Raw genomic sequence first — 16,227 nt, forward strand, 5'->3', positions numbered from 1 at the left:
TATTATTAGTTAAATAAATCTGTTAAATGACAAAAATTTAACTGAGTAAATTTTAAAGCTGTAATTGCCTTTATTAATCAATTCATGAATCAGACAGAACCCCATCTAGCAAGTAGAGGAGAACTCCAAAAGGCTACAGAAATGGGGTTTTTTTAAGGTAGAGAGGGAGTGGAAAAAGGAAATTATTAGCAAAGAATTCATTGTTTTAGGCAAGGTTCCCCTCATAGGGAATGGAAGGGGATTTCTGGGTAATTTCCTGAGTGGTGACCAGGAAATTTCCATGGTGACTGGTTAAGGCTTACATTTTCTGGGTTGAAACTGCAGTCAGGTGAGATATTAAGTCATGGTTTACTGACTTGGGGACTAATATAAGTGATGCTATTGTGGGCCTGTGGTTTTCTTGTTAATACCCATAAAGACAGTTTTTGGGTATAAATCATAAATGTATATAAATAAATGTATATATCATACATAAATGTATGTATCACATAATAATGTATATATCACAAGCACATACTAGAAACACTTTGAAACATATATTATAATAAAGCAATTTAGTTCCTTAGTAGATTATGATCTTTCAAGACAATAAGAACAAATGACTTCTTTACTAAGAAAAGGACTAATGCAGGAGCAGTGTGAAGAATAGGAGGCGAGAACGACCCTAGGACCGGCCAAAGCCCACGCGCCCCTGCGTCCCGGTGTCCAGCGCCTATGTCCCCGCCGCCATCGCCACCATGCCCAAGAGAAAGGCTGAAGGGGATGCTAAAGGAAATACAGCCAAGGGGAAGGATGAGCCCCAGAGAAGATCTGCAAGGTTATCTGCTAAACCTGCTCCTCTGAAGCCAGAGCCCAAACCTAAAAAGGCCCCTGCAAAGAAGGGAGAGAAGGTACCCAAAGGGAAAAAGGGGAAAGCTGATGCTGGCAAGGATGGGAATAACCCAGCAGAAAATGGAGATGCCAAAACAGACCAGGCACAGAAAGCTGAAGGTGCCGGAGATGCCAAGTGAAGTGTGTGTATTTTTGATAACTCTGTACTTCTGGTGACTTACAGTTTGAAATACCATTTTTTATCAAGTTTTATAAAAATGCAGAATCTACTTTTTTTTAAAGCTATGTTGTTAGCACACAGAACACTTCATTGTTGTTTTGGGGGAAGGGCATATGTCACTAATAGAATATCTCTGAAGCTAGACTGATTCAAGGGGAAAAACACCATTCCCTTCTAGTTCTGAGAAACTTCCTCTTGGTTCCCAGGAGGAGCGATTCCTTGATGTTAACGCACATTAGCCACCTTGGCAATAAACGCCTTGTGGGGTGGAAAATCGAAAATTCATTTCTTATGTCCTTTTCTCCCTCTGCCTTCAACATAGACTTGACTCCCTTAAACCCAGAGACCTGTTGGAACCTGACCCCAAGAAATGGTTCCCAGTATGTCAGGCAATCTGGACTTTACAGTGTCACCATGGAGATGGCATCCCTCAAAAGAGTTCCTTTTTTAGCTTGTGGAGCTTCAGATTGATAATTCTGCCATTTTCATTTCATTTCCTGAAATTCAGGGTCGGCTTGTGAAAAGTTGTTAAACAACATGCTAAATGTAAAATGTCAACCCTCACTCTAAACTCTCCCTGTTCAGAGCCTCAAATGAAGACTTCATTGGGTTCTATAGTGGCTTTCTGATTTTGGTAGTCCATTGAAGAAGGGAGTTTGAAAATTGTTCTATACTGTTAACGATTGTCTGCCCATGTCCTGCCTGAAATACCATGATTGTTTATGAAAAGTATCTTTAATAAAGCTGGATACAGTTCGGCTTGGGAAAAAAAAGGAAGAAAAGGACTAATGCAACCCAAAAAAGAGATATTTGAAATGAACAAAAAAGCAAGAAAACATATAAACTTCTTTAATAATTTTAACATACCAATAAAAACACTTGCTATAAATAATATTATCCTTACCAGTTTATCAGCAATTAAAAAAATAACATCCATTTTTTAAAGCTTATTTATTGATTTTGAGAGAGAGGGAGAGAGAGAGCTCATGCCCATGAGTGGGAGAGGGGCAGAGAGAGAGGGAGAGAGAATCCCAAGCAGGCTCTGTGCTGTCAGCATGGAGCCTGACGCGGGACTCGAATTCACGAACCATGAAATCATGACCTGAGCTGAAACCAAAAGCCAGACGTGTAACAGACTAAGCCACCCAAGTGCCCCCCAAATTAATATCCGTTGTTGAGAGAAATTTGGATACAGACTAACACTATGTCAGAGGTTGTGGTCCTGCAGAAAACACTGTGACAAAAATATAAGTTCACAGGGATCTCTTTGGAATCTCTTTGCCAGGATTCACTGGCAAGAAAACCCATTAAGTGAGACAGGACACAGTCTGGTTACCACGGTTGAAAGCTAGAGCTTAGCTCTGCTGGGGAATTCTGAAGGACTACGTGCAATGTATCTTAAATTTTTCATCTATGGGATTAGAAAGCTGGGAGTTCTAGCCTCTCAATGTCCATCTATCAGTAGCAGCTGACTGCTCTCAAGAAGATTATCAGCCAGGCACTACCACCTTGCCCCTTATATGTGGGCCTAGAGAAAACCTTACATGGAGAGTCACAGATACTTGGAGTTCAATACCAGGGAACAGTGCTAGACCTTGAGCGTCAAAGAAGTGTGGATGGTACTCTAACAGTGCATCCCACTCACAATTAGGCAATACAAATGGACTCATAAATTGGCATGGTGTTGTTGTTCTGGATGGCATCCATTCCTACCTGCCTATCTATCTATCTATCTATCATCTATCTATCTATCTGCCACCTACCTATCCAGTAGCTATCTATCACCATCTATATGTCTTTGTCTATATATTCCCACCATTAGAGAATCCTGCAAGTTTGTCAAATATGTGCCAATTGTGCGGTAATGTCTTTGGATCCATTAAATTTTATTTTTTTCTGAAATTCTCTCTCTGGATTTGTTATTTCATAACCTACACAAATAGGTCAGATTGTTTCTTTATAATTATGGCTATTAGGGAAACCATTTCTTTTAAAAACATTTAATGTTTATTTATTCTTGGGAGAGAGACAGAGACAGGGGGAGGGGTAGAGAGAGGGAGATATGAATCTGAAGCAGGCTCTAGGCTTTGAGCTGTCAGCACAGAGCCTGACGCAGGACTCAAACTCATGACCCTTGAGATCATGATCCTGACCCGAAGTTGGATGCTGAGACACCCAGGTGCCCTGAAGGTAAACTATTTCTTAAGTCTTTATATCAAGTTTCCAATTGTCTCTGTTTTCTATATGTATTTAAGCATGTATCTGTTAATCTATAGTTATCATTAGTCACACTACCTTCTTCCCAAGATGGGGTTTTTTTTTACCAAGATTATGTAGGACTGGTTTAATTTATATATTTTCTAATTCCATAAGTATGTTATACATACATTTCTTGTAAACATACATATTTCTTTTTTTCTACATTTTAGATTTGGGAACTTCTTCCAGTTGTAATTTTTTAAACATTTTTGTTTTTGAAAGAGAGAGAGAGAGAGAGGGAGGGAGGGAGAGAGGGAGAGAGAGAATCCCAAGCAGGTTCCATGCTCAGCACAAAGGCCAACTCGGGGCTCAATCACATGATCCTGGGATAATGACTTGAGCCAAAATCAAGAATCGAATGCTCAACCAACTGAGCCAACCAGGCGCCCCAGCCAGTTGTAATTTTTGATGAAAGTTTCAAACTCTTATACTCCTTGTTTAGTGTAGTCCAAAATTATTCTTCAATGTAACCTTTTTTTTTTTTTTTTAGGTTTGGCCTGGAATCCTTCTTACCTACGAAGTGTTTTGTATGATTTTAGAACAATCTGACACTTAAAAACAAATAATGTATTAGCAAATCAATACATTTATAGCTTTTTTCACTGAAGAAGGCACTATTCAAAAAGTATGCTGAGATCTAAGACCTGTGTCTTTTAACTTTTTTATCTCAGATTTTGTTTATAGAAATATTGTTGTTTTATTTTTTCTATAGTTAGTGTTTTCCATCTTTTACTTTTTTGAGTTCTGTTATTAGCTTTCTGTCCTCTGAGTTGGTTTTCTTGTTCTCATTGTTGCAAGTTGCATTTAAATTTACTTTTGTCCTTCTTTGTCCTTTTATCAAAGTAATAAGCGTTTCTTGTATTTATTCCTAGTGACCTGACCTAGTTCCCTATTTAAGTTTCAGGTTTAGTTGTATCAACTTTCAATTTAGCCAAGCATATTTCTTTTTATATTTGTCGTTTCTTTTATTTATTAGTGTAGCCTTTTCTTGCACCCCGTCTTAAAACAAAATCTTGCTTCCCTGAATTAGTGTGTCCCTCAGGCTCTCCTTTCTTAGAAACTGATCTCGTATTTTCCTAAGCTTTTCAATGGTTAGCATGATTGAAATTCACTTTCTGGTGTTTCTCTGTCTTTTTCTGAAAAATCGCAAAATTCATTAATCTATAATCATGTTAATTAAGTGTATTTCCTTTGGCCTTAATTGGCATAAATCCTAGTAAAGCAACACAACGGATTAGTATCCATAAAGAAAATCTGGGGCAATAGAACCCAGAAATCTAATTCAATATTACTTCCCACCAATATTTTTCAGTATAGACTAAATTACCGAGACAGTCAGCCTTTACTGAACATTTATGTTTTTATGTTTTATCTCCCCTGTACATCTATAAAATACTTAAGGGAAAATGTCAGCTTAGAATTTGCATCTCCTACAATGTTGCTACTCAAAATGTATGCCCAGACAGGCATATCTAGCATTCCTCAAAAGTTTGTTAGAAAAAGCTACAGGCACCTGGCTGGCTCAGTCAGTGGAGCATGTGACCTTGATTTTTGGGTTGTGAGTTTTAGCCCCACATTGGGCGTAGAGATTACTTAAAAATAAAACCTTAAAAAAAAAAAAAAAGAAAACAAATGCCTAATCCCTGGCCCACCCTGGACATACTAAAACAGAATCTGCATTTTGACAAAATCATGATGTTATTTGCATACACATTATAGATTAAGAACCATGGCCATATAAAGTGGCTTGCACATTATAGGCACAGGTAAAATCATTGTGGTAGGTTTTTATTCACCTCTGAACTAATTAAGATTATAACCAAGATATAATGATCCTCATGGGATTAATAAAATTTTTGCCTTCCAAATTCCCAAATACCTGCATCTAAAAAATTTTCATTGCAGGTTTATTTTAACTTTCAGCAGCCAAATATTAATTTTGATGTTACAGAGTAGAAACATGAATTTCTTAGCATTTTCAAATGATACATTTGTGTGTGTGTGTGTGTGTGTGTTTGTGTGGTCAGTTTAATAAATATTTTTTTTTTACTTTTTTTTTTCTTTTAGAGAGAGAGAGAGAGAGAGATTGAGAGAGAGCAGGGGAGGGGCAGAGGAAGAGGGAGGGAGAGAATCATAAAGAGTTTCCATGCCTCTGATGCAGGACTCTATCTCATGACCATGAGATCATGACCTGAGCCAAGATCATGACCTGAGCCAAAATCAAGAGTCAGATGTTTAACTGACTGAGATATGCAGGTACCCTTAATGAATATTTTTTACTTCAAGAGATATCAACTATAAAGCATGGTATTATGGGGACAGACTAATTTTCTCAAACACTTTCTTCTTTTTTCTATGTTTTTTATAGCCTTTATTACGTCTATACTGAAAAAGTTTGATCATAGATGCTGCCATACATAATTTTGACATTCTTTTTTCTTGTCTTAACTCATGGGCTAAATTTAATTAAATAACTAAATCTAATTAATATAGATCTGTTTATTATTATGGTAAAATAGTAAAACCATTTTGAATAGATTTGCAATCATCTAATTTCTAGGTTTTTCTTGCTCATCACTGATTTCTTTTACAAATAATTATTGAGTCACAAAGAATTTTTTTTTTAATTTTTAGTAACCTGTACACCCAACGTGGGACTCAAACTCAAGACCTTGAGATCAAGACTCACATACTCTATTGACTAAGCCAGCCAGGTGCCCCCACAAAGGCATTTTCTTAAATTATTTCACATACACACTGTTAATAATTGTATTGTCACTCTATTTCTCTATTTAACTATTTTGAAGTGATAACTAATAGTTTTGTATATAAAATTAATAGTTTTTACAATCATCATTTCCTATTGCATTTTATTCTTGGATAAAAGTGACTAATTTTTAAGAATTATACTTTTATTGAGATTTTATTGACATAATTACAGACTCACCTGCAGTTGTAGGAAATAATACAGAGAGATTTCATACAGTTTTTAACCCATTTCTCCCAATGGTTATATATTATGAAATTATAATATTTCAGCTAGGACATTTACACTGATACAGTCAACCAATCTTACTCAATTTTGCTTATACACATTTGTGTGTGTTTGTGTTAATGTGTACATATGTCCGTGTGATGCAATTTTATCACATGTGTAGGTTCATGTATCTACTACTATAGTCAAGATACTAAAGGGTTTCATCACCACAAAATCCAAGTGTTGAATTTTACAAGCTCTGTGCAATCCTCAATCTGTATGATCCTTAACTCCCTGCAACCACCAATCTATACTCCATTTCTAAATTTTGTCATTTTGACATGTTATATAAATGGAATCATCCAATATGTTACTCTTTGGGACTGGCTTTTTTCATTCAACATAGTTCTCTGAAGACCTAAGTTGTTGCATGCCTCAATAGTCTCTTCCTTTTCATTAGTGAGTAGTATTTCCTGGTGTGGATGTACCACAACTTGCTCAATCATCCATCTGTTGAAAAACATTTGATTTTCCTGATATTTCCTGATTTTGGCTGTTACAAGTAATGGTTCTATAAATATTCATGTACAGGTTTTTTTTGTGTGAATGTATGTTTTCGTCTCATAAGTTTAAAGTTTTACTTCAATTGGCTGATGATTTAAACCCCTATAAACTACGTAAAAAGATTTTCAGTCCCAGTTACACCTACCATTGAAAATAGACAATCAGATGATAATTCCAAAACATGCTTTGTTCATATTATTGATGCAATTAATTGCATTAGATGGTAATCTATGTGATTACAAAATCATGCTCTTGGACATGTTTGATGTCTGATACTTTTGTTTTAATGTTTTAATGACTTTGGCTATCTAACCTTTCAAAGGCTGAGAATGAAACGGCATTTATATAAGCAGATTTGGGACAAATGGGGAAACTAATTGTTAGTACATTTCTAACAGTCTCTAGAACAGCCTTACCACTGGGCCAATTAAGCTTTGAACAATTGCCACCATCGTCTTGTAATAGTTATGCACATTTCATGCAGAGTTCAAGGTAGTAAATAGAGAAGGAAAAAATGAGTCTGCTATTTGATAGGCACTTTATAGATTTCTAATAATTGTGTGTGTGCAAATGTGTATGTATGTGTGTATCTGTGTGTTAAACTTCTAAATTTAACTCATCCATCATCCATCTATTCAACAAATTATTATATATAAAATTATATATACATTATATACAAATTATATATAATTATATATATTATATATAATTATATATAATATATATAATTTATAATATATATAATTATATATATATAAATATTTATATATTAAAAATATATATAAATATTTATATTATATATAAATTATTATATGGCAGACCTAAAACTAATGTTTATAATTTAATAATTAAATAATATGATTTTTACTCTCAAGGAGTTCATTGTTTATGGGGTATATCTGTATGGCTGATATTTTAAATTGGCATGTTAGAGTTATGAGTAACTAGGATTGCTGAAAGACGGTCGTGGATAATTACAGTGAATTCATAATGATATGGAGAAAATAATATTCTTTTATCACGCAGTGCCAGGGTTTCTTTGATTGTGGCGAACAACCCACCTTTATCAATAATATTTTTTTCTGGATAGATTCTATTTTGAGATACTAATTTGTATTTTTAATTCCTCATCCTTGCTTCCTTTTTCCACACAGACAGGCATCAGTTTTCACTTAGCTTCCCTCAATTATGTGTCTCCAACTTTTTCTGGCTTCAATTTTCTAAAATTTAAATTCTCCAGGGAATTTAAGTTTGCCTAAGTGAGACAAGAGGAATCCTCAGTAGAAACTGAGTCTATGAAGAAACAGGAGGATCGGTGAGTGACTCAAGCTTCTTCCCCAGACTGAAAAAGATTGTCCTGCCCTGAGGAGAAGGGTAGAGAGATCTGTGTGTCCCTGAGTAACACATCTGGAGGTCAGGTTTCTGCCAGAGGCACCAAGGATATGTTAACTACCAGACAGGAGCAGCTACCTAGTGCATCTAGGCAGACAGGGGTATAGCGCCAGTCACCAATTTCTTTTACTCATAGCAGAGCATCGCTAAACTTGAACAGTTACTGGGACAGAAATCAGGGACATCTCCGTGACACACAACTGCCTTGCTAATGTGGTGATAATCCTGTGGATAACTCAGACGAAAGAAAAACCTTTGTTTTGACTTGTAGGATAATCTAGATGAAAGGAACACCTTTGGCATGACGGACATGTGTATTTCTTTCAGATGGAAGCCTAGGGCACAATGGTGAAATTACAGTGGTTTATAAGACACAAAGAGAAGGAAAAGGAAAAAAAATTTTTTTTTTTTGCATACTTGAGTTTGTGGCCTGGGGATTGTATTTGCTCATAGGCCCACTCTGGGGTAGAAAGGAGTTTCTCTGTCCTGGGTTTTGGTCTAATGCTCAGGGCATTTAAGGCAAAGGGCTTTGCTTTCAGTGGAGAAGGAGGGGCTGGTAGAGACAATCACAGGTCAGAGGAAGGGCCAGAAGAGAAGAAGAGCTAAACTTGGCTTCACAGGAGAGACCAACAAAGAGGAGAGTGTCTAAAGAGGAAAGGTTACGTAAATGTGCGTGAAGTAAAACTCCCATCCCCCTTAGGCAATTTTTATTTTTTTAAGTGCTTTTTCTTTTTTCTTTTCTTTTTTTCTTTTCTTTTCTTTTCTTTTCTCTTTTCTCTTCTCTTTCCTTTCCTTTCCTTTCCTTTCCTTTCCTTTTCTTTTTTTTGAGAGAGAGAGAGAGAGCACACATGTACATGTGCATGTGAGGGAGGGGCAGAGGAAGAGGGAGAGAGAGTATCCTTAGCAGGCTAAGGATGGCATGGGTCTCGATCCCAAGACGTGAAATCATGACCTGAGCAGAAATCAAGAGTTGGATGCTCCATGGACTGAGACACCCACGTGACCCAAGCAATTTTTATTAAAACTAAAAACAAACATCCTGAAATGGTGAGTGTGATAATATCAAAAAATAGAAGTGAAGGGGGTGATGTTTGCATAGGGATTTGAATGAGCTGGATAGAGACAGGCTATGAGGATAAGGGAACACCTGATAATTGGGGTGTAATTAATTAGTAAAGTACCCAAAATTCAAGTTTACCATGATCTTGATGACACACACACACACACACACACACACATGCACACACACACACACAAATCCACACACACGAATTCTGGTGCCCAGAGTTTATATTTATCTGGGCAAAAACAAAAACAAAAACAAAAACAAAAAACAGATCACATTAAAATTTTCTTAAAGCAAAAATAAGAATTTACATCGTGTGTGTGCGTATGTGTGTGTATTCCTTTTGAAAGGAAATTTATGTCTAGTGGTTGGTGACTTTGTTTTCTGCATTGAATTTATATTCATAGAAGGCTATATGCTATATAGACTTTTTTGGGAAAAAAACTAAAGTAATAAAGTATCTATGTATTTTGGTAGTCACTGCTAGAATGATCTATGGAGTCTCGTATCATTGAACATCTACTGGGCCTTTTGATTGTGTGCAGTGATATAAAAAACTACATTTTTTTCAGTGTAGTAAGTTCATTGGAGACCAAGCCTTGATACGGTTTTCATAGTGTTATCATTCGTGTTATATACAAGAGGTTAAAAAAAAAACCCAGCAGTGTATTACTGAGATTTCTCTCTGGCTTAGCAATAAAAGGAAAAGAACACGCACATTCCCTATACTGCAGCATCTACTAACTATTGGTCTTATATTTTTCTTCTTCATTCATCACCTAGAGATTTTGACATTTACCATTTGCCAGTGAAAGACTCAGAGGAGAGAGATAAGTCAGTTTGATGCTAAAATCAACAGAGACAATAATATTAACACCGATAGAGTTGTTAAATGATCTTGACACATTCCTCTTTGGTCCCTTGGTTTTACTTTCTCTCAAACACCTGGATACTGACGGACCTGTGCAATCCAAGCCTGGGAATCATGTAATGGTGCCACACTTTGTTTCACAGCCATAGTCTCACTTTACAGTCAGGGGATGGAAGGACAAAGTGGGGAAGAGATTTCTGGGTGTTTCTTGCGAGAAAAGTCTGCTCACTGTTGCCTCCTAAGATTATTCCAGGGTGTAACTCTCTCCCTTGTCATTCCGAAATGTTCAAACCTGACTTCAGTTTAAAACCTTACTCCGTCCTTAATTTTACAAAATAGCATGAGAAGTTTCGCCCAAGTAGAAGAGGTTGGCAAGAAACTAAATTGACATAGAAAGTGAGAGCAGAAAGGTTTTAACATTTTAGAGAAATTGCTAGGAGACCAAATCACTAGTTGTATCTGAGAGAAAAATTATATGAAACACAGCATAGAAAATAAAACTTTGCAAATTAATCAAGTCTTTCTAGTCGATTGGCAAAGTCTAGTTGACCAGGCATTTGCTGAGCTTCTGCTGAGTGTATAGTGATCTGGGAACTTGTCCTCAAACAGTTAAAACCGTGCCGGGAAAATGAAACATTCGAAGATAAAATAAATTAAATAATGATTAAATTCATAAAATTACAAACTACAGGTGGTGACAGAAATACTGAATCCGTAGGTCATTGAAGAGGAAAGAATGTGTTCGGAAGGGTGAACATCAGCACCACCTCTCTCCTGGGGAACAAAGGATAGGAGTCTTTGGTAGCCAGTGGGTGGTCTTTGAATGAAGGCAAAAACAGTCAAGTGCTTTTTACCTCATGGAAAATAAAATACTATTGTATACTCTTGAAAATAGGAAAGGCTGAGAAAGAAAGGACCCTTTAGGAAGATTAACCTGAGCGATGAAAAGGAAGAGACTGCGTACTTTACACAGATAGAAATATAGCCAGTTATGGTAGATGGCAATGGATAAGAGTGAGGAGAAAATACTGACACAATTATCTTTGCTTGCTAATAAAAAGGAAAGCCATTTCGGGGAGCCTGGGTGGCGCAGTCGGTTAAGCATCCGACTTCAGCCAGGTCACGATCTCGCGGTCCGGGAGTTCGAGCCCCGCGTCAGGCTCTGGGCTGATGGCTCGGAGCCTGGAGCCTGTTTCCGATTCTGTGTCTCCCTCTCTCTCTGCCCTTCCCCCATTCATGCTCTGTCTCTCTCTGTCCCAAAAATAAATAAAAACGTTGAAAAAAAAATTAAAAAAAAAAAAAAAAGGAAAGCCATTTCTATGTTGTGGCCTCATTGCTGAATACGAAACTTAACTCTGTCCTAATCTGCAAATCTGCATGGTCTCTGTTTACTAGAGCTCCCAGGCCCTATCCAAAGGCTTCTAACACCTGGAATAATCTGTCCAGTGGCACAGCACAGAATGTATGTGTTAAGCCCCTCGACTAGAAAGCCATTTATTTGTACTGTCTAACGTTTATATATATTTCTATCAGATGCTGAGGTTTTGTTCCTTTTTGCTGTTGTGGTCTAAATTCCATTTATTACTCAAATTTTAACATCCAGTTTCATGTATTAGATGTCACTCTGACATGCCCCTGCCTCTGTATCTGTTCATGTCTTATGTCTTCTCTGGACACCAACTCCAATCCTCGGATTTGAAACCTGCTTTCCCAGCAAGCTTCTTATGGACTTACAGTGGCCCGAATGCAAGCAGAACCCTAGTTTCTCATTCAAGCTTAACTGAGCCCATTAGCTCTGAACTTGTCTCTGTCCTTGGGGAACATGCTATTTTCATATTCACTCTTTCTGCACTTAACTAATTCCTAGTTGTCATCTTCGGTTTGTGTGCTGCCTTCTCCACTCTGCTCTGGATGTTCTCTGCTGATTTGGAACCCTATCTTCTCTGAACCCCATCAAACTTCTTGTTGTCTTCTGACCACAACTTGCTTCTGCCTATCTTTACTCCTGTAATTGCTTTTTTTTTTTTGAAGGGTTTTTACATACCTTTACCATTGTGGGTCCTTCAAACACATCAAAATCCATTTCAAACCCCACTGATTACTCGGGGTGCCTGGGTGGCTCAGTCGGTTGAGCGTCTGACTTCGGCTCAGGTCATGATCTCTGTGGTCTGTGAGTTCGAGCCCCGCGTCGAGCTCCGTGCTGACAGCCCAGAGCCTGGAGCCTGTTTCCGATTCTGTGTCTCCCTTTCTCTCTGACCCTCCCCCGTTCATGCTCTGTCTCTCTCTGTCTCAAAAATAAATAAACGTTAAAAGAAATTCAATAAAAAACCGACTGATTACAGAGAGCATTTTTGTCTGTTTACTTCCCACTATTATGTATTTTATTTAATTTTGTTATTTTGTTAACACATCCTAAATAGATTTAAATTACTCATTTATATTCATTTCGAACCCAATTTGTTCCAAAGCTGGTGTAATGATTTGTATATACAGCAAGATAAAATTAAAATATTTTCAAATTAAGCAAATAAAAAAGAGGAGCACAAAATAAGATAAACATTATTATGTCCTAAACTCTTGGCTAGATATTAGACATGCTAACAATAAGCAAAAGAAAAATATGTCAGTTATGGGAATCAGTTTCTAAAACCACATTCTTGAGAAAAAATACTGAGACCAGACAGTTACTGATATCAGAATCTCCCCATAGAGAAAACACTATGCAATATAAGGGTAAATATCGTCTTTAAAAAATGTTTATTTTTGAGAGGGGGGAGGGGCAGCGAAAGGGGCAGAGAGAAGATCCAAGTGGGCTTTGTGCTGGCAGTAGAGAGCCCGATGCAGGGTTGATGACCTGAGCTGAATTTGGATGGTTAATTGAGTCACCCATGGGGCCCCTAAGAATGTCCCTACAAGGAATCATCTACAAATTCTTAATAAATAACACAATTCATCCTTATGAACTGTCATGCACCTGTTTACTTTTGTAGGTATATAAAATGGGACTGCTTATTTTAGAAAAATATATTAAATAATATGTTAAATTCTAGAATGTTATTTTCATTCAAAAAATTGAATAATAAAAATATTATTTTTATTTCAAGAAATTAAAAATAAAACTTCAAAATTAAGCTGCCAAAGCCTGAGTCAGAACACTTCCAAGCTGATGACAATAAGAAAGAAAGAAAGAAAGAAAGAAAGAAAGAAAGAAAGAAGAAAGAAAGAAAGAAAAGCAGGCAAGGACAACTCTTAAAAAAGGTCTTCCAAGACCAGTCCTAAAGGTCTCCCTTTTGCAAATTCTTTCTTTTCTTCTGGCTGATTCACCAAGTCTGAGTTAGAAGAACTAATGATCTGATGCACAGCACCAGTGAAAAAGCCAATTCTGAAAAGAAGAGTGTTAACAGTCCGGGAAAAAACAAGAAATTCATTGGCCATCTTGTCTGGCAGGCTTCTCATTTCTTGAAGGCTCCTAGGCTTCTAACTGGCTGTGATGTTGCAAGCCAACAAACTACTCATTTATTAACATCCAAAGCTAGAGAAGTGTCCTGGTTTACACACACACACACACACACACACCTGTAAAAATGACAACCCCCTTATACAACCTTGGTCAGTTTTTATTTCCCTTACCTTGATTTATTTTCCTTCACAGTTCTTATTTCGTTTGAAAAAAAATGTAGATCTGTTGGTTTATTGTCATTGTTCTTGATAGAATCCAAGTCCCTTAAGAGGAACTTTGTCATTTTATAATGTTTTTTTCACTTCAGGTTCTCAACACTTAAGGCACTGCCTGACACATAGTAGGTTTGCATCAAGGATTTCTTGAGTGGATAAATACACGTATTTATTCATCCATTATAAGTAATCCATACTGAATATTTACTGTATAAATATTCACATACCACAGTTTCTGTGGTATGTAGGAACAAGAAATAGAGTGAATAGTTTCACCACCATCAAGTAAGGTTGGTGGATTGGAAGATACATATTGGACATGTTAAAGCACATATGAAAATCAAGAACAATCAAGGAAAAGAACAGGTTGCTATGGGAAAAAAGCAATAGGATGCGTTCTAATTTAGACTGAAATTAAAGAAGAGATCTCTGAGGATATGACATTTAAGTTCATATCTGGATAACAAGGAAAAAAAACATGCAAAGAGTGAGGGTAAGAACATTCTATATATAGGGAAAAAAACCTTAGAATGTTAGAGGGACAAAAAGAAGGCTCGTTTCACTGCGCTGTGTGCCAAGTGGACTAAAAATACACAGCTCTATGCGCACGTCTGGAATGCAGAAGAAATGTCTGAGTTCTATATAGATCTGGGAATTATTAGCATAAGCCTGGTTTGTAAAAGCCTGATAATGAATGAGCTCCCTTATGAAGAGACTAGAGAGAAAGGGTCCTGACCAAGGCTGAGAAACTCCCACACTTATCAGTTAGGAAGCTGAGTGTGAGACAAAGGAGAATATGAAGAAATGGTTGGAGAAGTTGAAAGATAGTGCAGCTATCTCAAAGTATGGAAGACAAGGACAGAAAGGGTCTCAGAAGATGCTATCTGACTGCTTTCAATGACCGCAAGTTCCCCAAAAAAGACTAAAAATTGACAATGGGTATGACAGAAGAAAGGCTATTGTTGCCTTTCCCCAGAGCACATTTTTGTAGTGTCATGGAGAAGAAAGACAAATGTCTGTGAGGGAAAGAGAAAATGGAACTTGAAGAAGCAGAGACTGTGTATATAAAATGTGTTCCAAGAGTTTGATTATGAAGAAAGCCTGGAAAAATAGGAGGAGACATAGAAGAGGATGTTTGATGAGGGGGACTTTTGTGTTAAGTAGGTTTGTTTGCCAAACAGAAAAACCCTGTCCAGGGGTGGGGTGGGAATATCTTTATAAAATATGTACATACACCCAGAATCTTGCCTTGAATTTCAAAGAATTCATAAGCCTTATTAAATCTTTTCAGAATTAGTGGATCTCAGTTTAATAGCGGATGCCCTAAGATGCACTTAGACATTTTTTTAAGTGATGGTCTTTCACATATAATTTTAAAACAGGAGATTGATGTATTCATGCGATAACCTATAATAGGTTTTTATTTATCCAGAAATCTGCTTTCTCTCCTCTTTTCTACATTTCCTTTCTTTGTGTTACTTGGTTACTCAGTTGGGGATCAGCATGGTATAGTAGAAAGCTCATTTCTTCCAACGGGAATAAAATACCTATCACATAAATTTATTTGAAATAATAATCCTTTCGCCAACTTTGTGTATGAAAAAAACGCTGACTCTACATAGGTGATCAAGTGATTGCTAGTATGTCTGCCTGTTTCTGTATTTCTGGGAAATCTACACAGAGGGTTATAAAGTTTAACAATGTGCTCTCTCTTTTTAGGAGAATGACTTAAGGTGCACAGTTCAGCTTCATGCTAATTTTAAAATGATTTCTGCTGGTGATAATGACTGAATTGATTATAAATCGAGAGTGCAGATGGCCCATTGGTCACCTCTGGCATGCCTACTTCTATGCCATGGGACTATAATAAGGAAACCTGAATACGTCCATATTTTGTTGTAATACTAATCCAAGACTTTTCCCACCCCAGCATCCAAAACTAAGACAAAAAAAGTACAAATGAGAAGAAATATCCTATGTTTCCTATAATTAAATGTAATATTTTTATTTTTTTAAAAGTTTATTTATTTATTTTAAGAGACAGCGAGAATGGGGGAGGGACAGAGAGAGAGGGAAAGAGAGAGAATCCCAAGCAGTCTCTGCACTGTCAGTGCAAGGCCCCATGCGGGGCTCGAACTCAAACTGTGAGATCGTGACCTGAGCTGAAATCAAGAGTTGATAATTTAACCGACTGAGCCACCCAGGTGCCCCAGATATTTAATTATAATGAAATTAAGTAAATATTTTCCAAATGAAGACAGAGAAGACTGTCATGTCAGTATTAATAGTGACAAAATTCTTTGTTTTTAAAACAGATATTCCTGGGGCGCCTGGGTGGCTCAGTCGGTTGAGCGGCCGACTTCGGCTCAGGT

General features: G+C 36.9%; 1 protein-coding gene across 1 annotated transcript; it reads left to right on the forward strand.

Moving 5' to 3' along the window:
• The first annotated feature begins 693 nt into the window (after positions 1-693).
• Positions 694-1,815, forward strand: HMGN2 (high mobility group nucleosomal binding domain 2). The gene has a single exon (XM_043577357.1). It carries the CDS (start codon positions 738-740, stop codon positions 1,008-1,010), a length of 273 nt encoding a protein of 90 aa, XP_043433292.1. The 5' UTR covers positions 694-737; the 3' UTR covers positions 1,011-1,815.
• The last annotated feature ends 14,412 nt before the right edge of the window (positions 1,816-16,227 follow it).

Source organism: Prionailurus bengalensis, chromosome C1, assembly GCF_016509475.1.
Source record: "Prionailurus bengalensis isolate Pbe53 chromosome C1, Fcat_Pben_1.1_paternal_pri, whole genome shotgun sequence".
Taxonomy (NCBI): Eukaryota; Metazoa; Chordata; class Mammalia; order Carnivora; family Felidae; genus Prionailurus; species Prionailurus bengalensis.

Excerpts from the sequence above, each read along its gene's own strand:
- HMGN2 (XM_043577357.1), top strand. The coding sequence starts at position 738 with ATGCCCAAGAGAAAGGCTGAAGGGGATGCTAAAGGAAATACAGCCAAG.